At 29.9% G+C, this 24,739-nt stretch overlaps 4 protein-coding genes across 34 annotated transcripts in view; 2 read left to right on the top strand and 2 right to left on the bottom strand.

Annotated features, from left to right (window-relative positions):
• The window catches only part of Smr (Smrter), a 56,693-nt gene extending 47,864 nt beyond the window's left edge, over positions 1 to 8,829 (top strand). For 21 of the 22 annotated variants that reach the window (XM_035089164.1, XM_035089166.1, XM_035089159.1 and 18 more), the window contains 6 exons: positions 1,260 to 1,954; positions 2,035 to 2,277; positions 2,426 to 2,894; positions 2,990 to 5,091; positions 5,198 to 5,394; positions 5,481 to 8,829. In XM_035089164.1, the coding sequence (XP_034945055.1) occupies positions 1,260 to 1,954; positions 2,035 to 2,277; positions 2,426 to 2,894; positions 2,990 to 5,091; positions 5,198 to 5,394; positions 5,481 to 6,132 (4,358 nt within the window). In that variant the 3' untranslated portion in view covers positions 6,133 to 8,829. The remainder of the gene's footprint in view (positions 1 to 1,259; positions 1,955 to 2,034; positions 2,278 to 2,425; positions 2,895 to 2,989; positions 5,092 to 5,197; positions 5,395 to 5,480) is intronic. The other variant, XM_035089169.1, reaches the window with a different exon arrangement.
• An 81-nt stretch (positions 8,830 to 8,910) lies between these two features.
• Positions 8,911 to 13,903, bottom strand: Mks1 (Meckel syndrome, type 1). 2 transcript variants are annotated; one of them, XM_035089179.1, is made up of 5 exons: positions 13,789 to 13,903; positions 11,855 to 11,921; positions 10,951 to 11,641; positions 9,656 to 10,011; positions 8,911 to 9,470 (listed from the first exon to the last, which is right to left on the bottom strand). In XM_035089179.1, exons 3-5 carry the CDS (start codon positions 11,548 to 11,550, stop codon positions 9,056 to 9,058), a joined length of 1,371 nt encoding a protein of 456 aa, XP_034945070.1. In that variant the 5' UTR covers positions 11,551 to 11,641; positions 11,855 to 11,921; positions 13,789 to 13,903; the 3' UTR covers positions 8,911 to 9,055. The 2 variants fall into 2 exon arrangements, with proteins under 2 accessions (XP_034945070.1, XP_034945069.1); XM_035089178.1 differs by lacking the exon at positions 13,789 to 13,903 and having other exon boundaries at positions 11,855 to 11,934.
• On the top strand, positions 10,005 to 14,933 carry rho-4 (rhomboid-4). 7 transcript variants are annotated; one of them, XM_035089181.1, is made up of 6 exons: positions 10,005 to 10,146; positions 10,227 to 10,688; positions 13,225 to 13,303; positions 13,439 to 13,627; positions 13,730 to 14,055; positions 14,168 to 14,933. In XM_035089181.1, exons 2-6 carry the CDS (start codon positions 10,648 to 10,650, stop codon positions 14,685 to 14,687), a joined length of 1,155 nt encoding a protein of 384 aa, XP_034945072.1. In that variant the 5' UTR covers positions 10,005 to 10,146; positions 10,227 to 10,647; the 3' UTR covers positions 14,688 to 14,933. The 7 variants fall into 7 exon arrangements, with proteins under 7 accessions (XP_034945072.1, XP_034945071.1, XP_034945077.1 ...); XM_035089180.1 differs by lacking the exons at positions 10,005 to 10,146; positions 10,227 to 10,688 and adding an exon at positions 12,145 to 12,212; XM_035089186.1 differs by lacking the exons at positions 10,005 to 10,146; positions 10,227 to 10,688 and adding an exon at positions 12,303 to 12,381 and having other exon boundaries at positions 14,168 to 14,932.
• Positions 14,934 to 16,508: 1,575 nt separating this feature from the next.
• svr (Carboxypeptidase D svr) lies at positions 16,509 to 24,721 on the bottom strand. 3 transcript variants are annotated; one of them, XM_035089204.1, is made up of 12 exons: positions 23,924 to 24,721; positions 23,521 to 23,765; positions 22,905 to 23,066; positions 22,621 to 22,796; positions 22,371 to 22,518; positions 22,141 to 22,235; positions 20,524 to 21,029; positions 19,596 to 20,341; positions 19,334 to 19,511; positions 17,265 to 19,257; positions 16,960 to 17,139; positions 16,509 to 16,874 (listed from the first exon to the last, which is right to left on the bottom strand). In XM_035089204.1, exons 1-12 carry the CDS (start codon positions 24,380 to 24,382, stop codon positions 16,732 to 16,734), a joined length of 5,031 nt encoding a protein of 1,676 aa, XP_034945095.1. In that variant the 5' UTR covers positions 24,383 to 24,721; the 3' UTR covers positions 16,509 to 16,731. The 3 variants fall into 3 exon arrangements, with proteins under 3 accessions (XP_034945095.1, XP_034945096.1, XP_034945097.1); XM_035089205.1 differs by lacking the exons at positions 16,509 to 16,874; positions 16,960 to 17,139 and having other exon boundaries at positions 17,457 to 17,620; positions 17,700 to 19,257; positions 23,924 to 24,716; XM_035089206.1 differs by lacking the exons at positions 16,509 to 16,874; positions 16,960 to 17,139; positions 17,265 to 19,257; ... (1 more) ...; positions 19,596 to 20,341; positions 20,524 to 21,029 and adding an exon at positions 21,450 to 21,846 and having other exon boundaries at positions 23,924 to 24,564.
• Positions 24,722 to 24,739: the final 18 nt, after the last annotated feature.

Below are 24,739 nucleotides of genomic sequence, written 5' to 3'. Positions count from 1 at the left end.
GTTAAAAATTATTATAAATAAAACAGCATAGAATGCAAAAACTTTCAAAAAATCATTCAAATTAATAGTTTGTTAGTCGTTAGTAACTTTCAACAGTTCTGGAATGCTTCAGTGAGTTAAATATTTATCATTGAGAATGTGAGACTGAGGTCATCTGTTTAAGATATGTTCTAGCTTCTGATAAAATTAGCCTAAACAACTCATTCAAAAAATCAATTTTTGCTTAAAAACAACAAATATTTATTATATATACTATAAAAATTATTGTGAAGTTCTATGTTCAGTTTTGATCATGAACTAGGCCAAGAATGGCATTGAAAAAAGATCAACAACTTTATTTTATTAAATAATCTTACAACAAGTAGTTAAGTAATTTATACAGATTTTTGAAAAGATCATAATATAATTGTAATTAGTATGTATTATCATAATTAAAATTCCAGTTATAATGATTGGTATCACATCACAATATTAAAACAATTAAGATTAAATCTATTGCAGTGGTGAAATTTTCATGGTTTTTATTCTATTTGATCACTATCATTTTCAAAGTAAACTTTATTGCGTGATAGTAATAACTGTTCAGTCACTTGTTGAAATTACGTTCAACAAAAATCTATTACATGACAGCATATAAAAGAAGTACTCATCTTCCTATTTGCAGTAATTACATAGTTATCAACAAAATGATAATTATATCTAAAAGAAAATTAGATGCATTAACTTGTGAATTATTTACTTTTAAAAAATATCAATCTATTCTTTTTTACTAATTATTGTAAAAATTACATGTAAACAAACAAAAACAAATATTTTGCTGTTTGAAATTCATTTATTGTTTCTGTGATACTTAGGACTATTGAATGCAGTTAATTTCGATGAATGAAACTTTTAAATATTTAACTTCTTAATTCTTCGATTTGAAATAAAAATTATTATTGAAATATTGGCATGAATTTAAAAAACAATGTATGCATTAAAATTAGTATAAGACTTATTGTCTGCTAATGTATTTTCTAAAGTTCGTTAATATTAATGAACATTTCCAATTATTATGATTAAACGCTTATCAATTAGGAAAAAATTTCAAAAAATATGGGTTAATCGTGTTATTTTATAATAAATTTATGTGTAGTGAAACGAACTTCTGAGTATTTATTTTTTATTATATAAAAAAAAATATAATTGTAGAAAATTTACAGAATATATCTTTTCTTTGAATAAAACAATTAATAAATAATAATGTTTGTCTGTTACAGAAACTGGGAGACAATTAGGTCCCCATTCTTGTGCGATATGTCAAAGTGTCGTAGAAGGAGGTAGTCATAGTCGAGCACTGTCTCGTAGTCAAGCATTTCAATATGGATTGCGCGAGGAACAAGTACAGCCGGGTGCACGTGTCTGTAACACTTGTAGATGTAAAGCCGTTCGTGGTCGTTACACTGCCTGTCCACTTCCTGGTTGCCCGAACGTAAATAATGCCAACTCCAAGACTCGCGTGAAACGACTGCGAGCATTACCACCAAAATGGTTAGAATTACCGCCTGAAATTTGGGATTCTGCTGTACAGGAATTTCAAATTCCGAACAATACCACGAAATGTTGCTCGGCATGTTTCAATAGAATATCTCGTCGGTTAGCACCACATTTGACCGCTAGCACTGATACAAATGAAGATAATACGGAGACAACAGCACGCCAATGGTCTGAAGACGATTTGAAACAACTTAGACGAGCATTGAGAGAGCATGGAACAAATTGGCAAAAAGTTTCAGAACAAATAAATGGAAAATCAAATCATCAATGTAAAAATTATTACTTAACGTATCGTAAGAAGCTTGGACTTGATCAAGTTGTTGCAGAATATTATCAATCACTTGGAGAAGAAAGAAGACCTTGTTTAACAGATGAAGAGGAAAGTGGTAGCAGTACAAGTAGCTGCGATGAATTGGCTGTAAGTTATTTTTTATTTTTCTTTTTTAGAAATTATTCTTTTTAACTTGTGTTTCAATATAAATTGTTATTTTTTTTTAGGTTCATGACTCTAGTGATACTGCAAGCGCAGGAAGTCCTGCAAATACAATATCCAGCAGTACTCCAGTATCCCTTGTTACAACTGGAGCTCCAAAAAATGCCGTTTTTCCTCCTGAAAATTCTGCAACAGATCTTCGAATATCTGTTGTCCCACCATCTACTACTGCATCGTCTTCTCAACCAACTTCTACAGCTGCAGGACAGTCAACAAATAACCGTGAAGATTACGACAGTTCTGCCACGGTAAAAATATTCGTTCGATAAATTTTTATCAATATTGGCATTAATATCTTTTGAGAAAATTTAATTTTTTTTAATTCTTCCTTCGTTCATTCGTATTTGCGATTTTTTTTGATTGGGCCGTCTGATAGAGATTTGAGTCTTGTTCCAGGAGACGGCGGACGAAGGTCAGGGTAATGCAGAATTGGAGAATTCTAGCGTAACAGTGCAGCCAATAACAACAAGTGCTAGTGCAGTTATCCAACCACAACAGCCTCCAGTGCAACCTGCACCACAGCCACCACTACCAGAACATTCACCTCCATTGTCAGCTAGCAGCATAAATCCTTTAACCGTCAAAGATCTCATGCTTGGTGTTATAGAAATGCAATTAAAGCGAAATATCAACAGTCCAGCCGCTCCGCCACCACCTCCACCACCAGGTTCATCGGCCGTGAGCTCAGGCACCTCTACTATGTCTAATATTCTGAAATCAGATCACAGAAATGACATTACGTTTGTTCGTGAATTCAAGCCATCATCGAGTTTACCTTCTACTGCCATGTCCAATAGGGACTCGAATTTAGCTACTCTGTCTGTTGTTTCTTGTCATCGATCTGCTCCAAGTCCACAACAAATTAGTAAGTATATCCACTTTTGTTGAATGTAGTAAATCATCTATGTAAAATTAGTATTATAAATTGAATAATTTTAATACTTTTTTCTTTATTAACAGATCAAATGCAAGCAACAATAACACCATGTCCCCCTCCAGTTCAGAGTTCACAACCTCCTTCTTCGGATTTGTTGCCGAAAGAAGGTTTAGTAGTGATGCAAGTTCAACAAGCATTGCGTGAAACAGAAGGAACATTGGATTTGAGTATTAAAAAACCAAGACAGCCAGCTCAATCAGAATATAATCATACACACCCTTCACATAAGCCTTCAGTCACTATTTATCGTCCAGAACCTCCAGCACCTCCATCAGGATCTTACTATCATCCTCATGCACATCCAGTTGCTGATCAGAGTCGTGGCGCCAAAAGTCCATTAGTATATGCATCATCTCCAAGACCACAAGCTCCAATTACGCCTAAAATGAATAAAGTAACTGTGGCACCACCTCATCCAAAACTTTCTCCTAAGCTAACCAATATTGGACCGGTTCATAAAAGTGGTGGTTCTATTACTCATGGAACTCCAGTGCCAGGAGCCAGGTATGAAGGTCTTTTGCGACAAATGACTCCACCAGGAACTGTTTCTGCAAGTTCTGGAGGGAATCCTGTACCTAAGGAATCGGGATCTATTACTCAAGGTACTCCAGTACACCCATTCTCAGTCGATAAACGTGGTCAAATGTATGAATTTCATCGACCAATGAGACATTCTCCTGCTACATCTAATGTTCCACCTCCCAGTCAGAGTCAAGGAGTAGTCGTAAGTCACAGTAATCAATATAATTCTTATTCTTCGAGACCGCCACCAAGTTATACGATGGAACAACAACTATCATCACGACAAATAATTATGAATGATTATATAACGAGTCAACAAATGCATCAAAGGAGTCGTACAAGTGTAAATAGTGAGAGTTCAGCAAAATCTGAACCTCCTCCACCACCACCTGCAACATTATATTACACAAGCACTCCTCCTCCTCCGTCTCATACTCAACCACGTCAAGGGGTTATTCAAAGACATAATCCTCAAAAACAAATTCATTATCAACCACCTCCTGCTGGTCTCGAAGCTTTTTCAAGCTTAGTAGATGTAGCTGTTCAACAGCCAAGTTTACCAGTACCTCATCCTCATGCTCATCCATCCTCTGGAAGCAGTGGTCATGAAGGTTTAGGAAAAACCATGGCAGATCGATTGCTAGCGGACAGATATGTAGACAATAATCGAGCTTATCGTGAGCAAGAAATACGACTTCAGGAACATCGTTTAGCAATGCAAAACGTTGAAAGAATGGCTGCCGCACATCAACATCAACGAGAGCGAGAAAGAGAACGAGAAAGAGATTTAGCTGCTCACATACGAGAAAAAGAAGAGCATAGATTGCAAAAAGAACTTCAAATGGAACATCGTTTAGCTGTTCAGCACCATCAGAGGGAAAAAGATTTACAACAAGAACATAGATTAGCTCAACAACGTGAAAAAGAAATGCAACATGAACATATGATGCAAAGAGAAAAAGAAATGAGAGAAAGTGATCATAGGCTTTCTGTCCATCATAGAGAAAAGGAAATCCAACATCAAATGGTTGCTGCGGCTCAGAGAGAGAAAGAAGAGCATCGATTAGCCCAACAAAGAGAAAAAGAAATTCAACATCAACGAGAACAAATGGCTCATCAACGAGAAAAAGAAATGCGTGATAAGGAAGCGGCAGAGCATCGAATGGCTGTACAACAACAACAACAACGTGAGCGAGGTTTAGCACAAGATCTTCTTCAACAATTACATCAACAGCAACAACAGCAAATGCAACATCACATTCTTGGACAGAGGATGGTGGAAGCTGAAAGACGCCACATGGCACAAATTTACAGAGATCAACAAATTGACCGGGAATCATCAAGAGTAATAAGTAGTGGGTTCTCTCAATCTTCAAGATCTCAACCTCCACCGCAACAACCTCCTCCACCTCAGCCCCCTCCATCTTCTCGTGCTGGTCCACCAACATCAAATTCTCAACCAGGAGAAGGTTCTTCTACTCTTACAGCTGCTAGTCTTATAGATGCAATTATTACTCATCAGATTAATCAGAGTTTTAAGAGTACTGGAGGATCTGCTGCTTCGAGTAATCAACCGACTAGGCCGGGTGATAGGCTATTCCAGGTAAAATTGATTTAATTTTAAATGTATTTATTTTGAATGAATGTTTGAAAAATTTATTGTTATCAGTAGAAGATATCAATTTGTAGATATTGTTATTATTTGACAGAGCTTTCATAGAGAAAATCAACCAGAACCTAATGGTGTTGCTCACAGTCCTGCTAATGAAGGAAGTGGTAATAATAGGGAGCCCGCAGCTGAAATTCCAAGAGAAGGAAAAACAATTACTCTCAGTGATCATGTAGATCACATTGTGACCAAGGAATATGGAGCTCCTCCTCACGCACCATACAGATCTTATCCCGGGTAAATAAAAGTTTTATCATCGATGTTAGTTTAATAAAAATAATAATTACAACACATGATAAGGAAATAATTGTTTTGTTATATAGATATTCAATATCTGAAGATCAATGGAAACGTCGAGAAGGAGCTGAATTAGAAACAGTAAAATCCACAGATGAACGTCAAATAATTCGAGTCTCTCAAACACAACAGCAACCTCCACCTCCTCAACCATCTTCGCAATCACAACCACCACCAACATCAGTTTCAAAACAATTTCATTCCGTAGAACCTGTATCACCTCCTGATGCAACAGCTAACCATTATGCGAGGCGTTTTTATGAAGCAACCACTGCCACAACGACGTCTGGAGCTCCTGTGAACAAACCCCATCTCTCTCCACTAGATTATGTTAAGAATAAGATTGTCGAAGTGATGCGGACGTCAGAGGATGATAAATCAGGAGGCACGGGTGAACGAATAAGTGGCAACGGAAATGCTGACAAGGATGATAAACCATCTGAGAGCCCGTCAGGTGGTGAAATGGTGATTGATGAAAGTCCAAATCAACCACAACCACCACCATCAGCTCCTACGACATTTTATCCATTCAGTGCTCTTGGAGTTCATACAGGACCACCTCCAGCACCACCGCCTCCTACTTCAGCATCTACAACTGTCGCAAAAACCGAGCAAATGCAATCAGAACCTGCACCATTGCTTTCTGCTCAATACGAACCACTTTCTGATGAGGACTGATGTGACTTAGCCGAGGAAATTCCTCGTTGGTCTGATTTGAAAGCTCATCAACGTCATGTCTTTGTATGAAATAAAAAAAAGTAACGTATAGTTTGCTTTTGTATACTCAAAACGATTGAGCGTTTTTTGCAATGATTTTGTAATAAGATAATAAATTACCCGAAAAAGAAAGAAGAAAATGAGATATTATAAAAAAAAGGAAACGATCGATATGAATTCTCTAGTGTTTTGAAACATTTTATATACACACTGATTCGAATATTGAAGCTGTGGTTTTTTTATATAAAATTTGACTTTATTTTCATTTTTTAGAAAAATTTAATCTGTCAAATTAACAATAACGCTTACTATTCAAAGCTTTGTTTTTATTATTAATTTTATAATTTGTAATGTCGAAAGTAAGTTGAAAATATTTTGAATAATATTCAAGATGTAATAATTGTGATTTCAATGTATATTTACATAAAAAATCTTAAACATTTTATCAAATAATAATAATAATTATTATTATTATTATAATATAAATAATTTAAAATAATGAAGAAAAGAAAGAATAAACCACGGACGTCAAGCTTTAATGCACAGTATGAAAGCCAAATTAAGGTGACATTCAGAAAAATATTTCCAAAAGAAAAAGTAAAAAATAATAAAAAATTATAAACTTTTTTTGTATATACATATTGAATGTAATCGTTAAAATCATACTACAGCGTTAAAGGTGTGCGTGTTTTTATTTCGAATACGTCTGTGATGAATACCAGTGTGAGATATTGAAAGCCATGTATGTAGAATTCAACAAAAAAACTTTTGAAAATTGCATTAAGCATTTTTCCATGTTTGAAAGAATCAAACAATGAGAAGAAATTGTATCATTAAACAAATGATCGTTTATGTTGTGTAAATTGATTTCTTTCTTTGGTAAACAAGTGATTGAAGATTTGTAAGATTAAGCGTTGTAAATAGTACATAATATTTAGTTTTTAAGGTAAACAAGTAATTATATAATTATTAGAATATTGTTAGTCTAAGTGGCTAGGTTTAGGATTATAAAATAAAGTAGATAGATAGCATCTAGTAAAAAAAGAAATAGAAAATCACGAACTGACTAGGGAACTTCTCTCGCGACTACGTTCTCTTATTCACGAATAAATGACCGATTAATGAGAATATTAATAATAATTCATAATTAATTAATAATAAAACAAATTACTTTAATTATCAATGAACGAATAAATGTGAATTTTATTTAATTTAACAATATAAACAATAATACATTTTTTGATTACTCAAAACACATTCAATTATCGCGCACTCATAAATCACATACACATTGACTTTTTATACAGCCTAATTTTATATTTGTATGCAATGTGACTTCAATTTAATGTGGACTGCGTCTCTAACCGTTATCTACGGCTTTTAATGATTATTAAAAAATTAAAAATTGAGTAAAAGATAATTTAAAAAAAATAATAATATAATACGTTGGTTTAAAAATTATTTCAAATATCAATGTCGATGTAATTAAATGTTTTCAATCGTGACAGGTTTACGTGCGTTTCAAATCTCAGTAAAAATGATAAAAAGTACATAAAAGAAGACCGGTGCCTTTCAACATTATTATTCCAATAATTATTTATGTAGTCTACTCTATTCTTCGTAGTTCAAGTCCGTGTCGTATCTTACATTTCCTTCACGTTCTTGTTATTATTATTAAATAAAATTAATTCAAATAATGACTCATTTAATCGGATAATATGAAAGCTTCAACGTAAAAAAATATTAATAAATCATGCATCAACAATTTAATCGTGAATGATATTTAATTGATAATTGATAATTAATCAATAAAAATAAATTATCAAGCATAGCCAAATTTTTATTTTTTCTGATAAAAATGGTCATATTCTCTCAATAAAAAACGAAAAATAAAAAATTGTTAGATTATATGAAGGAAAGATATTCATTCATCCCGATAATTCGACTTGCATTAAATTTAAACAATTTACTGTGGTGAAAAAAAAAAATTATTAATGCTTCCAAAAATGAAAGTGGTGTTTAATATATTAAAAATAATTTAAACTGGGGAGGGGGGAGCAGTATTTTTGCTGCATCTGATTTTATGAGTTCTTAGAGACTCCTTATCTAAGAAACAAAATGATCGAATATATTATCACTGCTATTGCTCCAAATAAATAAATAAATAAGTAAATAAATAAATTGAAATAAGAAGATAGACTAGAGAGACGTAATTATACCGTTACAAGTGTACCTATTTGATTAAAGCTTGGAAACGATCGTGAAGAGCTCGATCGTTAACAGAAAAAAGGCTGTATATTGAAAAATATTAAGTAATTAAATAAATAAATGATAAATGAATGAGTAAATAAGTAAACAATTGAATAAGCTAATGTTGAGGCACTTGTTTCCTCTCTTGCAAATTGTAAAATAAATGATTGGATGATATTAAAGGGGCTAGGAATGACACGATACCTATCTACAAAAATTATGAATAATAATTGAAAATAAATGATTGAAAACAAGGTATTTAAATTTTTGAAGTGGATAAATTACTATTAATAGCAAGCGAGCGCATACCACGCCTACAGTAAACTAAAAGTGTAGCATACACGATAATATTATTATCAAAACAATTCAATGTAAATTGTTATTTTTGTTGAAATAAAATCACCTCCGTTATGACAGCGTTAGTTGGTAAAATTTCGTCGTTAAACATTAGCACTTTTTTATACATTTATTTGGCATTTATTCATTTTTCAAAAACATTATCTTTAATCAATTTTTTTTATCATTCATTCAGATTTATTTTAACATATCATATTGCTTATTTTTTATTATTTTGATATTTTATAATAAATCAGTAGTTGATCTTATTGTTTATTACGTTTTTATACATTCTGTTTTATTCTTGCGGGGTACTTGTACTTCTGATTTGTATCATTCGCTCTCTTGCAGCTTTGTACTGTTCTACAACATTTTCTACATTTCTTAACAATTCTTCATGATTAATTTTATTACGAGTATGTTTGTTACGCCTGAGTTTTGGAGCAAATTTTCGACTTTGCTGAACAATATTCATTCGAAGATCTATTATACCTCCAGAGACAACATTAAGTTCAGTTTTATCAAGAACTAATCCTTGATGATCTCGAGGAATTCCGCAATATTTTATATCCTCCAGTTCTGCTGCTCCTCCAGTGAAAAAACGTCGAAGAGAGTTGATAAAACCCGTTATAGGTCTCCAAGTTTGTAAATGAAATTCATAAGAACCGGGCCGTGGTGGTAGTTGAACAGAAGCATAGCCTTCTATTCGATACCTTCAATAAAGAATTTATGTAAAATACGTCATTATTTCCAAAAATGATCGGTTAATTATGTTTAACAGCATCAACAACAAAAATAATGTTCACATCTCCATTCCATAAGTAATGAATAAAATAATTTAATTAGTTACATAAATAATTAATTAAGCCATTAATTCATAAAGAAGTAAATCAATTACCTTGTCCATTTATCCAATGATGCCACAGAGATCAACAAATAAGGCCAAGAAAGTTGAACATTTTCATCATTCAAGCAATTTAAGTCAAAATCTAGAGAAATCTCAACAGTATGACTTAAATGAGCATATCCATTCACCATTCGACTTCTCTGAGTTCTACCAGACAAACTGTCATGTCGATTTGTATTCCAGTTCTTTGGTAAATCAATTGAATACGTAAGAAAAACTGCGTCATAAGGAAAACCACGTGCCTCAGTGAAATCTAACGTCAAGTACAATCGAAGTATGTTAGGTGGAGGCATTTTCATATCAGAATAAATTTTTAACTCTCGGTTTAAGATACTTTCTTGTGCTTCCTATAAAGAAAAACATGTCCATGACGCAAATATAAATTATTTAAACAATATAAGACCATTTTACAATTGAACAATACTATCAATAAGCATGGTTTATACTTGATTACTGATAATATTGTCGATAAAAAAAGAGAAGTTATTGTCTTATTTGAAAAATACACAAACTGTAATCTAGTGATAACAAAAATCTCACATATCTTTTTCTATTGTTGAAGGGTATTTGTCTATCTAAATCTTTTAAAAACAATGATTGCTCACTTCTGTAAATAAATAATTATATTAACTACATCGAGATTTACACATGGCCCTATAACGTGAGAGAATGTTTCAATCTGACATATTGGTGAGCAAAAAAAGAAGCATACATGACTCAGTCATTTTCCGATTGTCGTGCACTCAACATCTCAATGTATTTGATATTAAACTGTGATTAATATCACAAACGTGTAATGATTAACTTCAAGTGTTAGTGTCTATACATTCCTCGACGCCGAATCATATATGTCTGAAATTCTCAAGATTGAGTTCAAAAATTAAATGAATCATCTTTTAGAGTTTTTAACTTTTGATGAGTGTAATTTCATATTTCGATTAACTGATTTGTAGTAAAAAGAGGAAAAAATAATAACAGATCCAATGAAGATGATGCGCCAAATTTCGGAAATTTCATATGTTGGGTAAGTAAAAATATATTCTTACAATGTTAGATTAGAAAAAAAAGCTTTCAAAAGAAATGTATACCATTTTGAATCGATTGCTTTGTATTTTTACTGATGTTATGGTATGCACGTGTTATACATAAATTGATTATTAACATTCTCTGCAGTTATCAATGATAATTCAATCAAATAAAATATGTAATGAATAAATTGCAACCATCGAGCTCATTCTTAAAAAATTTCCCACTTATTGTAATAATTAATGATTCTGATTACTTACACGACGTAATAAATCTTCTTGCCTTTGCATTTCTTCCTCTGTTGGAGGTCTAGAAGCATGTTCAATCCAATAATCATAAATCATACCAGCTTCTTCAATCGTGTAGCATTCATCACTGTTAAAATCTGGATCAACTGTTAATATTTTCCCTGCTTTATCAAAAGTTAGCCTACAAAGAAGAATTTCTGAAACCTCTGGATCTTTAAAAGTTTGATCTTTTGAAGATAAATCTACCATTAAATGCATAACTCTTCTATCTTTGTATAGGTAATGGTTTGAACGAATTTGTGAATCGTTAGGCACTGAGTCGATAACTTTTTTATTGTATCTTTGATGAAAAGGTTTTTTATTAAGAATAGCAGGTATTGCAATTTCATTTTTGACTGATAAGAATGACTTGAAACCTTCTTTTGTTACAGGATTTTTTTCGTAATTAAATAAATCTTTGTGAATATACGAATAAAGTCGAGAACCTTCCAAATTTTTGTTTAAAATTTCCTCATGATAAGCTTCATGTGTTTTATTTATACAGTTTCTTTCATCTTTAAAATGATCTATCTCAAATGAACTAAATACTTTTTTTTGCCATTCAAAAATCATTTCTTCAGATTCTAAAAAATTTGTATCTCTCACTTCATCTTCTGATTCAAACAGTTCAGCTAGTGGGGATTTCCGTTGAATGATCTTAATTCTGAAATAATAAACAAAAAGAAACATCCACGAAAATTGTAATGAAAGAGTAGTTATTTTAGATATTGTTAATCTTAAAAAAGAACCGTCTGGTTACGAAGAAAAATTTATATACTAAAGGTAAACATTGAAACTTATAAATAAATTCATTGTTTCCTATAAAATTATGACGATAAAATTTTTTCCGAAAATACTCAACAAGACATATTCTTACCTGATTTTAAAGTTCTCAATTGGTTGATTGACTCGATAATCAGCAGAAATTTTTATTTTTCCTGAGTCTGTTAAAAACATTCTTACAGTTATCTACATATGCTTTGTGTAGTTAATTACTAAAACGATTATTTGTTTTCTCATTATTTTTGAATGCTTTGGCTCGACAAAATTCATCGTCATCAGTATTTTCAAAAAAATAGCTATTTCAGTTTTTAAAATATTTAAATAACGAAATAATAAATGTTTAACATGTTACATACACTTTCAAAATATATTCTAATTTATTTACACGAATAAGTTTTGATGTTTGTTTGTCGTCATAACAATAATTCACGTTTCCAAGGAAACCATACCAGGTGGGTAAAACAATTGAAGCATTGGACTCTCACATATACACATAGCTTCAGGCGAGCATTGTAACAATAGTTTAATGTTTTGTTGTATATGTATTACAAGTGAAGCGTTCTGTCATACACGTTAATGTTTATAGATATGTTGAGCTCATCATCTCAGCTATTTAATAAAGTATGAACAAAAAAATTTATAGTGCGTTATAAATTTTCTTATTGTAACAATATTTGAAGCCAGTTTATTAGAAAAATATTTGTATTAATAGTCAAAATTAACGATTTAATATTTGTAATTTTTTCATAAGATTATAATTTACCGTAAAATTCGTGATTGTTATTATGTGAATTACACGATGACTCATACTAATCTCTGAAAGATATTTATCAGATTTTTTTATTATATCTTATTTTAAATTACTGAGGTAAGAATTTTTTTTAAATTCCTTCATACTTTTTCTTTTATTATTCATAAAGCCGTTCATAACCTAAAAGCATAGTACTTGAACGCGTCAAACATAAAAATTATATACAAACACCTGTCATAACGGTAAATATTCTGCTATTCTTAATCGCATTCACGATTGTTGTATTCTCTACTTTTCAATGAAATAAATTTATAAAGAATCGTACTGTTCAATATACTTATCAGTTATTAATTAATATAAAAAAATATATCTGAATAAGCAATTCATTTGTTCAGTTATTAGTCACCTGTTGGAATCAACTGACACCTGTCATGGTATTGTCTTCTATTCTTTAGTAAATCTATTCCAAAATTATTTTATGTAACAGGTGATTACTAATCGTTAATTAAATGCGTTTATCATCCATTTTACATCAAATCATGTTTTAAATTTAGATAAATGTTAAAAATTCATTATTATGCATTTATAAACTTTAAATCTATTTACTATGATTTTTAAAAATTGCTAAAATTTTTTTATATAATAATTATAAATTTTTATATGATTCGAAGATTTATTTTTTTAATTTTTTTAAATTTTGTTTATTATTCAAGAGGTTTTAGATTAATAAGGATGGCGAGTGGACCAGATAGAGAAGCTCAAGTGACCATTCCCCTACAATACAATGATAGTGTAAGTATTGATGCATTCAGAATCTCAAGTAGTTATTTATTTTTGTCAGATTTCAATCAAGTTTCCAAAATATGGTATAAAATAATATTTATTCATTCTATTTTATGTTGGCTGCTAATTATTGACTTTTTTTAGCATTGGAAAAATATTTTTGAAAAGTATGACTTAGATGGAGATGGCAGGATATCATTCCATGAATTGAAGGCTATGATTCGAGGTTCTAGTTATAATGACGATATTCCTCCACGAGTTGTAAGACTTATAATGCAAAAAGCTGACTTGAATGATTCTGGATACTTGGAATATCCAGAATTTATTGCGATGGTAATGTTTTTAGCCAATATTTGTAAACTAATTTTCATAATTATTGCTATTTCTAATGTTGTTTATTTAAATTTTATTTATAATAAAAAAATAAATTTTTAGATTCATAGAAAAGATATGCAAGGAGTTTTCGGACACTTCCTTTCTCGATATGTACATACCATGGTACCACAAAGACCCGTAGTACCATCACAACAAGTTGTACGAGCCAATACTGATTTTCCGGATGGTTTATATGAAGAAGAATATAGCTGCAGACCACCAGCAATAGCAATGATAATTATTTCAATTATTGAAATAATTTTATATTTATATGATGTTATTGTAGAAAAAACTTTGACAGGACCAGTGTCTACATTATTTATATACAATCCACACAAGAGATATGAAGCTTGGAGATATCTCACATATATGCTGGTTCATGCTGGGTAATTGGAGTTTATTTTATTGTTAAAAATAATCTGAATGTAATGTGATAAATTTATCATAAATGATACGTCAACAATGGATCATTATAATAATATTTACATTAATTCACAGAGTGTTCCACATACTAGTTAATTTGCTGGTTCAAATCATGCTTGGCATTCCACTAGAAATGGTGCATAAATGGTGGCGCGTTTTGATCATTTATATTGCTGGAGTGATTGCTGGATCTCTTGGAACTTCAGTATCTGATCCAGAAGTTTATCTTGCTGGTGCATCTGGCGGCGTATATGCTCTGATCACTGCCCACGTTGCAACAATCTTAATGAACTGGCGTCAAATGGAATTCGCAGTGCTCCAGCTGTGTGTTTTTATTGTTGTTACATCCGTAGATGTTGGTCAGGCCATTTATAAGCGTTATGTATTAGGAACTAAAGATCAAATTGGTTATGTAGCCCATTTTGCTGGCGCAATAGCCGGTCTATTAGTTGGAATTAATGTTCTACGCAATCTAGAAGTGCAAACATGGGAAAAAGTTGTTTGGTGGGCTAGTATTTTTACTTATACTGCATTAATGGCTGCTGCCATACTCTGGAATATCCTTTATCCTTCATATTTTCCAACTCCGATGTAAAAATATTTCATCAGTATTTCTCTATTAATCATTAGTATTTACAAATTTTAATTGCTACACAAAATTGTCAGTATTTCGTCAAATTTATCATTACGTTTTTTCATTCATTCATTCATATTTAATATCCGAATTTTATATTTATATAAGTTTGAAATGAAACTTAGATATCTATATTAATTTTTAATCAGTTCATTTTTTATGGCATCTTAAAAATTAGTTTAATAAGGAAGTATTTTAGTAAAAAAATGTATAAATTTCAGTTAGGAATATTAGAAAAATTCAATGCAATTGATTATTTATAAATTAGGTCATAAATTTGAAAAATTGATCTTTGATTTAAATAATAATCAACTAAAAATTTGTATAAAATTACTGTATAAAAGAGAAAGGCATTAATATTAAACATTTCATATTAAGCCTAATAATTGACATAAGTCTAATTACTTCTTGAAAAGACAATAAATATTTTTGAATAGATTTTTCTATTTCTGTATTAACTATTAGTACATGATGATAATTATTTCGACAACAAAAATATCTTAGAAATTTTATAAATAAAAAAGAGATTTTTCATGGCAAATAATTTTATAAAATTGGAATGATTGTGTGTACAAATTTTTTATGGAGAAATAATTAAGTATAAAAATGAGATTTAAAAATATTTTTAATATATATTTATGTTATAAGGCACAAAAAATGTACAGCAAAAAATTTTAAAATAATTTAAATTTTAAATTTAGCTGCATTTAATTGCATTTACTTTTTTTTTATTTCCGTTCGAAAGCTCTCAATTATCGTAAATATTATTCTGAATGTATTACTTATAATACTATAATTATAATCAAAGCAACATATAACGATCATTTATACTTTATTATAAATTATATGACAATAATACCAACAATATCGTTGTGGATTAATATAAAATAGTACCTGTTTTATATCTGTATGCTTTAATTAATTTGGAATTTTATAAAACGTGTAATCAACTAAAATGAATATTTATGTTTTTTTAAAAAAAACACAATAAAATATTTGATGTGAAGTTTTGAAGATTTCGAAATGCATATATTTATTACATATGTAAAAATTGTATATTGATCAGATTCTCTATTTGATAACAAACATAGCATTCAATAATTGTTATATCTTTTATTTTTTCTAGAGTAAGTATCACTTGTAAGTTATTTAATAAGTTTTTGCATAGATTAATACAGAGTATAAAATAAAAATAAATAAAAAAAAAGGAAAAAAATAAATCTCGTAGAAAAGCAATAACCTAAAATGGTAAAGTAACTAATTAGTATGTCCAAAATCAGCAGATCAGATTTTAATTAATTATTCCATATCTCGAATAGAAGCAATTTTTTATGTCATTACTTTTTTCGAAAATTGAGAACTATTTAACAAATCTCGTTTGTTTACTGAATTATCAGATCAAAAAATTTTCAATCAAGATTTTGTTAAATTATATAAGTTCACTTTTAAAATATCTTCAAAAATTTTAATCTATTCTGATTTCAATCATTGAAAAGATTATCAATGTGATTTAAGATGAATCATAATTAAAAGGAATGCAAAAAACCATTTCAAAACTATTAATTGAAAATATAAAAATTCATATCTAATATAGAAAATCGTAAAAAAGTCATTTTGCTGATGGATATTTCTCAATAATACATCGGTATAAAATTATTTCATAAACTATTCATTAAATATTATTTTGTATTACTTCATATTTTTTTTGTAAGTATAACACTTAATACAATAATTTAATATATTTACTTAAAAATATTATTTCAAAAAATTTACTTTTCTCCAATAACCTAAGAATGTAATTATATGCATATTTACATTTTTTTAAATTCAAAAATTATATACTTGATAGGAAATTTATGAAAAGCGCTTCCTCGCATATTCAAAATATTTTTACATATAAAACTTATTTAAATATCCTTATTTTATATTGTAATTATCTAACATAAGAGAATATGAAAAAGATATAAAATTTACCAATGGACGGATGATAAAAATCCTAACAATATTAATGTAATCCAATAATTGGAATTTTCTCACGCCAGTTGCGTTCAGGCTTGACGAATTCTAAATCACTAACTTCGTCTGAATCTGATTGATTTCCATCATAGTATGGACGATTAATCTCTGAATTCAATGGTTCTTCGTCAGCTACAAAAATGTTAAGTATTTTTTAAATTCATACATGACTTAATTAGAAACTTTGTAAACGTGTTTGAATATTTTTTATTAATACCTTTTGAAAATTTAGGATGTTTAAATAATTCTACTTCTTTTTCATCATCATCAAAGAAGCTTGTGCCATCTCTCAATAAACTAAAAGCATAAGCTCTTCGATTATTCTTTGATATCGAATTTGAACGACAGTTGACGTGACAAACTATTCCTAATGAAATTATTCCAACAAAAACAATTCCTAAAAAAAAACGATATTTATATTGAGTACAATTCGATTTTACTATAAATAAACCTTTAATTGTCATTCACAATAAACTTAGGCTTTGAAGTAATTAACCATTATAAATAATAATTTATACAAACCAGAAATAATGACAAAGACGAGTCTAGGCATTCCAAAGATACTTTCATCTTTCGTTAGTTTAAATATAAGATAAGAAAATTTCTTTAAATCTGGTGTGGATATCATTTTAGTATCTGAAAAATATCCATTAACTTGTACAGATATATTATGCATGCCAGCAGGCAATAGAATCCAGTAAGCACCATTTTTATGATTATAAACCTTATGAATTGAATCATCGTAAGTTATAATCGCATTTTTAATCGGCTCATCATTTTCTGTCACTACAAAACCAGTTACTCCTATGTTAACTGCCTTAATAATTTGTATAAAGCTGTTTTTATTTTCTACCCAGATTTTATTTGGCTCATCATTGCTGCAGCAAGTAACATAAACATCAATCATAAACGTGCTAGTGTTTAAATACATAAAATCTATTAAAGAATGTTGTTTACTTTCTAAGAAAGCTTCTCCAGCATGAGTAATTTTATTGGCATCAACATGTATATTTTCATTGCACTTTTGATCTGATAGTAATGTTGGGTGATTATCCGTATAAACTTTTGCAAAATATTTAAAGACTTCATCATCGTCAGTCTCATAATTTCCTTTTCTACCATATTTATCACCGTAAGGTATTTCCACATGTCTTGATCCAATATTTAAGTTGATTGCTAAAATAGCGTTTAATTTTTTCAACCAATTAGCAACCATCTGAGTATCAGCATTAAAAGATCCATCGATAGGGAATTCAAGCCCTGATGACTTTACTGAACAAGTTGAATCATTTCTATTATCAGGATAAATATTTGGAGCTATAAATATAGCATATTTATCGAGAATATTTGTTACGTCTTCATCCTGATGGTAATTAATTAAAAGATATTTAGCTAAATTTATTAAAGTCTCAGAGGTAGCTGGAGCACCGTTATTTATTCCTGCAGTAAAGACAATTGTAGGTTTTACAGATAATTTCAATTTATTACTTTGAACACCAATTTCAATGGCCATAATCTTTGAACCATGTGAAGTAGTTCCAATTTCATGGAGCTGTGAAATTTTCTCGTATTTACTATTTAATTCATCGAGTTCACGATTTACTCCATCATCTTCTTTGAAGTTTTTCAAAGGATTTGGTAATTCTTCAACAATTGCAATACTGTTTAATTCTTGCAATTCAATATTTATATCTGTTATTTCATGCTCTTTTACTATAACATCTACAGTTTGTCGACCATATTTATCAGCAGAAAACATTATTACATATTTTCCAGGCAAAAGAGTCTTGATAAAGTAAGCCATATTTTTACTCACTGGATACACATTATTATTTATCATAACTGAAGCATTTCGTAATGGTTTACCATTACGATCAGTCACTCTAGCTCGAACTCCTGTCGTTATATCGAATAATAATTCTTTTAAAGGAAGTAAATTGTCTCTCCAAATAGTTGGAATTGTCTCAGCTCCTGGGTATTTACAACAAGAGAGTGAAAGTGTAATAACGGGAATGTGATAATTATTGTTTATGAAATTGCCAACAGCACTTGAATTACTATTTGTATAATCACATTGTTGTTTATGCAATGCATTATTATATTCAACAGCAAAATTTTTATAAATATTAAAAGGGTCTCCTGTGTAATCAACACTAACACTTCCTCCACCGATAATCACAATGACATTATAGCTTTCTGAAGCCAGCATTCTTTTAAGAGCACTCGTTACTGGATCTAACTCATCAGGATTTTTATTGTCTATTAATTTCTGTCCAATTTCGTTTTCAACAATAGGATTACAATTATCGTGAATGTTGTCAAAGGCTTGGTCTATACCAGGAATGATATGTAATACTGCATTATTTAAAAGACGTTTTATAGGTGGATCTCCAAGTGTATCTCCTGTTAATAAATGATGTGCTAGACGAATAAAAATTTCACGACCCACTGGTTGAGATGCAAATAACCCTCCTATCAAAGCGATATGAAGCTTATTTTCTTCTGGAGCTCCTAACTGTAATAGAATATAAATAAAATAATTACTTTCAAATAACAATTAATTAACGAAATGATTCATTAATGCAACTTACATTTCTCGTCATTTTTAGAGAATGTATTGCCATGCTATCAAGTGACTCTCCAGCAAGAAATTCAATAATACTTTCTTTTTGTAAATTTTCCAGGTTTCCTAATTGAGTATTTAATTCAGCATTCGTCAAATAACCACTTTTTAAGTTATTCATTAATCTAAAATCATAAGCGGAAGACCTGCAACAATTCAATAATTATTATTCACTTCGAAATCACAAATGATAGATAATTTTTAGAAAAATCTAAAAAAAATATATTGACCAGTGTTCATTATCGTCTCGCATGAGTGTAAAATCTAAGGTAACTTCTTGCTGTCGAGATTTACGACTGGATGGTACTTTTACGATTTGAGTTGAAGATTCATATCCAACAGCACTTGCAGTAACCGTGTAAGTACCAGGCACGAGTAATCTCCAATAATCACCACTTTCAGCAGTGTAGATATCGTGATTTATTCCTTCCACAGATATTTTAGCATGGGGTATTGGATTGCCAATTGAAGAACGAACAAATCCATGAATTCCTTTACGAGACATTTCGATAAAAGCTAATAAAGCCTCTCGATTTTCAAGCCACAATTTAGGTAACTCTTCCGCTTTCGGATATTTAGTACATCCAATTTCTAAGGTAATTTCGAAAGCATTACTGTGAAGATAATTGTAATCTTGCATTCCACCTGAGACAGAGTACCAAGCTGCACCATTAGTAATTCCATCAGGAAATTTTTCGTCCAGCACAGTCATTAGCCATTTCCTCTTTCCAGGTGGAAGCGGGCATGGCTTTCCTAAGTGCATTCTCGGATGGATATTTGAATAAGCTAAAGATATAGCTTTAAACACTGCATCATCTGGACTTGGATTTGGTTCAGTCTTGCCTTCTATAGGCCCATCATCGTATGGATAATTTGCTACTAAAGCACCACCATGAAGATTTGCTGATAAAACGAATGGAATTTTCGATATCCAATCCATTACTGCTTTTGTTTCTGGTTCTTGATACCTATTGTACTAAATAATATATATAAAATATATTTAAACAATGTTAATTAATGATAGTAAGTGAAAAGTAAGTATTATAATTATATAAATAAGAAAGAAATGTTGAAAAAGTTCCACCAAGCCTAATTTATAGACATGTTTTTCCGTCACTAATATTGTTTTATATATAATTTAAAAAAAATTTGTAATACCTTTGTTTCACCATATTGATCGGGAAAGTTTCGATTGAGATCTACATGATGTGCATTATATCTCCCTGTGTCATCATCGACTTCAACTTGTGAAACTTCATAACCGTCAGGATTCATACTTGGCATCACATGTAATCTAATCGTCTTTAGAATTTTCGTAACTCTTGGATCCGTATCAAAATTCTCACATAAATATTTGAGTAATAATAATAACATCTCTCTACCAACTACTTCATTTCCATGCATATTAGCAATGTATTTTACTTCTGGTTTATTGGGGTCATGTTTTCCAGGATTGTCTGTTATTTCCATTACGTAAAGCTCTCTTCCCTGAACAGATTTTCCAATGGAATAGAGACGGGTAATATTTGGATAAGAATTATTTATGGATTTTAACATTTTTTCCATTTCAACGTAATTATGATGATAAAATGAAATATTATGATAAAACCCATATTCATCTCTAGATCTTTCTATTTCTTCTATTTTTTCAGACATTGCTGCAACTATTAATAAGCAAAGAAAAAAAACAAAAAAAAATAAATAAAAATACAAATATAATATAAAAAGCATAAACAATAAAAAATAACACAAGGCACAAAGAAAAAATAAAAAATAAAACAAAATAAATCCAAATAATGAGTAGAAAATACTAAAAAAATAATTATAAATAATATAAAAATGATTATTCAAGGAATGTAAAGGAATAGGCTTGAATAATATTGTTTGAATAAATGGAATAATTCAGTTACTCATAAGAGTACATACACTTTATTTTTGTTCTTTTTGTGACACTCCTTTATACATGATACATTTGATTAATTTTTAAATTTAAAAACACGAAAACATGTATAATAAAACATCTATCAAGATTTAAATAATTTTTTTTTTTCATATTTTTTGTTTCAATTAGAAAATTTTTTTTCACCACGCTAGAGAGATATGTTAATATTTCTATATAATATTCAATTAACTTACAATTCAATTCACTTCTTTGGAATTTAGTGATATCTCAATAGTTTTACATAAAACATTTAACTAAGTTATTCATCAAATCGCGTAAATAAATTCTTATAGATTATTTATGTTCAGATTCTCATTCATAATTAACGTTTTATTTTATAATATAACTTTAATGGAATTTTCTCTGTACCTTGTGTATTTATTAAAATAGATTTTGATCATATAAATAAGTCATGGATTTTGATAATTGTAAACAAATAATGTCTTCTCAATTGTAGCATTGATTTGAGTTAAATATTACTTGTTGTTTTTAATAAAAAGTGTCATGTTTTTTTTTGTTCGTTCACTCAAAAATAATTGCTGTAAAAATAGAGAAAAAAAAATAAAAAACAGAAAATTGATAGTCAGAGTAAGGAGTTAGTAATAATTAAAACAAATAATGAAACTGTTAATAAAATGTGGTTAAGACTTATGTGCAATTATGTTAATTAAATTAAATAGAAAGTAAAAAAGGAATGATTTCATAGAAAAGTGAACTTGGTGAAAGTTAGTAACTATAATCTTGGGTATCGACGTAATCGTCGATCATTCTTTCGAATGGAGATAATTGTGGTATTATAGGAATCATTTGAGGGTAATCCGGTTCCAATTTACCTTGATCATCTCGTGGAATACGATATAGAGTAAAATTGACAATCGTTGGTTGTCCTTTTTCAACAATAACTCGTTTGGGTTCACTTGGTTTATGACTGAAAAATTAATTATTAATACGTACATATAATTATTTGCGAATTTATTATTATAATGTCTAGTTATCAATTATTAAATGTAATGACTGAAATAATTTTCAACTAATGGATACAAAAAAAAATAGTTAAGCTTACTTCCAAGCAGTAGCATAAACAATATATTCTCCAGGAAGTAGAAGTCTCCAATATTCTCCATCTACTGTTGTTTTTACTGTATGATTTATGCCTTCAACATGTATTTTAGCATCTTCTAATCTTTCGCCTTCTGAATTTTCTACAATACCTGTAACAATATATGTTTTTACAATATACATTTGCCGTTAGTAGCAATTATTTTTCCCTATAATATTTATTACTAATATGTTTGTATACATTATTAATATACCTTTAATTCCAATATGTGCTTGTTCCAAGTACTTTAATAATGATTCTTTATTCAAGTTCCAATGGGAAGGTAAATCTGTTCTATTTGGATATTTGCAACAACTCAATTCAAAAGTTATTTCAAAAGCATTGGACTGAGCATAATTGAAATCTTGCATGCCACCAATGACTTTATACCTGTAATTAAAAAAGCAATCGACAATTGTAAAACTCAATTTATCGCTTTATGAATAAGTATGATTATTATTATTTGAACATAAAAAGTTAATGAATAAGTAACTTTACCAATAAGCACCATTAATTATTCCTCCGGATTTATCAAACTTATCAAGTTTACAAGCATCCCCATTTCGCATTACTTGATGGTTGTCAGCATAAATGTGGGCGAGATATTTGAATAGTTTATCATCTGGAGATCGGCTTTCTTCACAACAATTATTGCGTATTCTAAACAAAAATTTATTATTATTCAATAATTACTGCTTTTGTTTATAAAATAAAATTACATATAAGAAAATAAAAAATTTATATCTATTTAATCACTAAATTTTATCGATTTCATTATGAGCATTAAACACCTTTTCAAAGTTACAGTAGGAATTATTGACAAAATATAAATGTAAAAATTCCTTAGTCACATTTATTTATAGTATGAATATGAATTTTATGAGGGGAATATTTTAACTTTTAAAAGAAATATGGTGATATATTTTTGATAAGAATATTCTCTGAATCGTAGTTGTAATGTTATTTTGTTCAATTTTTATATCAATTGACATGTCTAAGATTATTGCACAATTTCTGATACTTTTATGGATAAGATAAGGATTTAAAATGTATCAAAAATTGTGTAACTTGATTTTAATCAATATAAGTTATATTTATGAAATATAAATAATACCCCGAATCGTAAGGGTAGCTGGCAACAACAGCACCTCCATGAAAATTGCCCGATAACACGAAGGGATGATTTACAATCCACGTCATCATAGCTATTGTTTCGCTTTGTCTTCCATTGCCAATATTTTCATTGCGTAGATATTGATCAGGATATTTGACAAACTGATCAGGAAAATCACGATTCAAATCTACGTGGTTTGCATTTTCTCTTCCAGAAAAATCGTCCAATGATTCACAAAGCCCTTCCTAGAATTTAAATATTTATATTCCAATTAATAATCAAAATCATGAAGCAAACATAGATCAGTTATTAAAGTTATTATTGAAATCAATATTAAATAAATGATTTTTTTTTATAAAACAACCCTGTGCTTAAAATAAAAACTACAAAAAATGTCTATTACCTTTGATTTTTCAAACCCATCTGGATTCATTGAGGGCATAATGAAAATGTCTGTGTTGTTTACAAGTTTTGTAACTCTCTCATCAATATTATAATTTTTTAGCAGATACTGAGCTAAATAAATCATAAGTTCTCGACCAACAGATTCATCACCATGCATATTTGCAACATATTTCACCATGGGTTCACCCAAGGCTCGATTATGAACATTTTCAGAAATTTCCAAAACTAAGAGATCACGGCCTTCTACTGATTTTCCGATTGAATGTACTTTCGCTAAATTTGGATACTGTTCTTCCAGCCTGTTGAATAATCTCTGAAGTTCTTCATAATGTGTATAATATGGTTGTATAAAATCTTCGTTCAACTTCCTGGTTTCTGGTAAAGATCGCAAAATGTATCCATTTGATAAAACAACAAAAGTGTATAAAAGTAAACATATATTGCACTTGGATGCCATTCTTGATCACGATCCTTCTTAGACTACTGCGATCTTCGTAATTCAATAGAAATAAATACACAAAAACCAATTTATGCTATCATCTCGGCAATTTTCTGGTGCTCCTGATATCACGGTTTACGATGAACGCAATGGACGTCACCATAAACTCACTGTGTTCAACAGCTTGTGACGTCTGTGCTCGATGCTGAGTGGGGAGAAAGAAATCTAACCTGACCTGATACCGCACATCCTTTTTTCTCACTTTCGACTTTTCTCCTGTCCTTTTTTACTCTAGTGCAACTTGATAACAACTGGCTCTATACAATTCATACGCTGTTGATCACCCACGTAACACACTTTCCTGTTGCTGCCGAA

Source organism: Chelonus insularis, unplaced genomic scaffold (genome assembly GCF_013357705.1).
Source record: "Chelonus insularis isolate UGA/USDA-ARS -01 unplaced genomic scaffold, ASM1335770v1 contig_63_pilon, whole genome shotgun sequence".
Lineage (NCBI taxonomy): Eukaryota > Metazoa > Arthropoda > Insecta > Hymenoptera > Braconidae > Chelonus > Chelonus insularis.
Note: the sequence above shows the minus strand (reverse complement) of the source record. Positions and strands in the feature narration are given on the sequence as shown.

Excerpts from the sequence above, each read along its gene's own strand:
- rho-4 (XM_035089180.1), top strand. The coding sequence starts at position 12,160 with ATGTTTGTTTGTCGTCATAACAATAATTCACGTTTCCAAGGAAACCAT. Across the intron at positions 12,213-13,224 it reads TTCCAAGGAAACCATACCAG|AGGTTTTAGATTAATAAGGA; the intron begins GTGGGTAAAACA and ends TTATTATTCAAG. Across the intron at positions 13,628-13,729 it reads ATCCAGAATTTATTGCGATG|ATTCATAGAAAAGATATGCA; the intron begins GTAATGTTTTTA and ends ATAAATTTTTAG.
- svr (XM_035089204.1), bottom strand. The coding sequence starts at position 24,382 with ATGGCATCCAAGTGCAATATATGTTTACTTTTATACACTTTTGTTGTT. Across the intron at positions 22,797-22,904 it reads ATAATTAATGGTGCTTATTG|GTATAAAGTCATTGGTGGCA; the intron begins GTAAAGTTACTT and ends TTTTAATTACAG. Across the intron at positions 22,236-22,370 it reads GTTTATGCTACTGCTTGGAA|TCATAAACCAAGTGAACCCA; the intron begins GTAAGCTTAACT and ends TTAATTTTTCAG.
- Mks1 (XM_035089178.1), bottom strand. The coding sequence starts at position 11,934 with ATGTTTTTAACAGACTCAGGAAAAATAAAAATTTCTGCTGATTATCGA. Across the intron at positions 11,642-11,854 it reads ATTGAGAACTTTAAAATCAG|AATTAAGATCATTCAACGGA; the intron begins GTAAGAATATGT and ends TTATTATTTCAG. Across the intron at positions 9,471-9,655 it reads TCATTGGATAAATGGACAAG|GTATCGAATAGAAGGCTATG; the intron begins GTAATTGATTTA and ends TCTTTATTGAAG.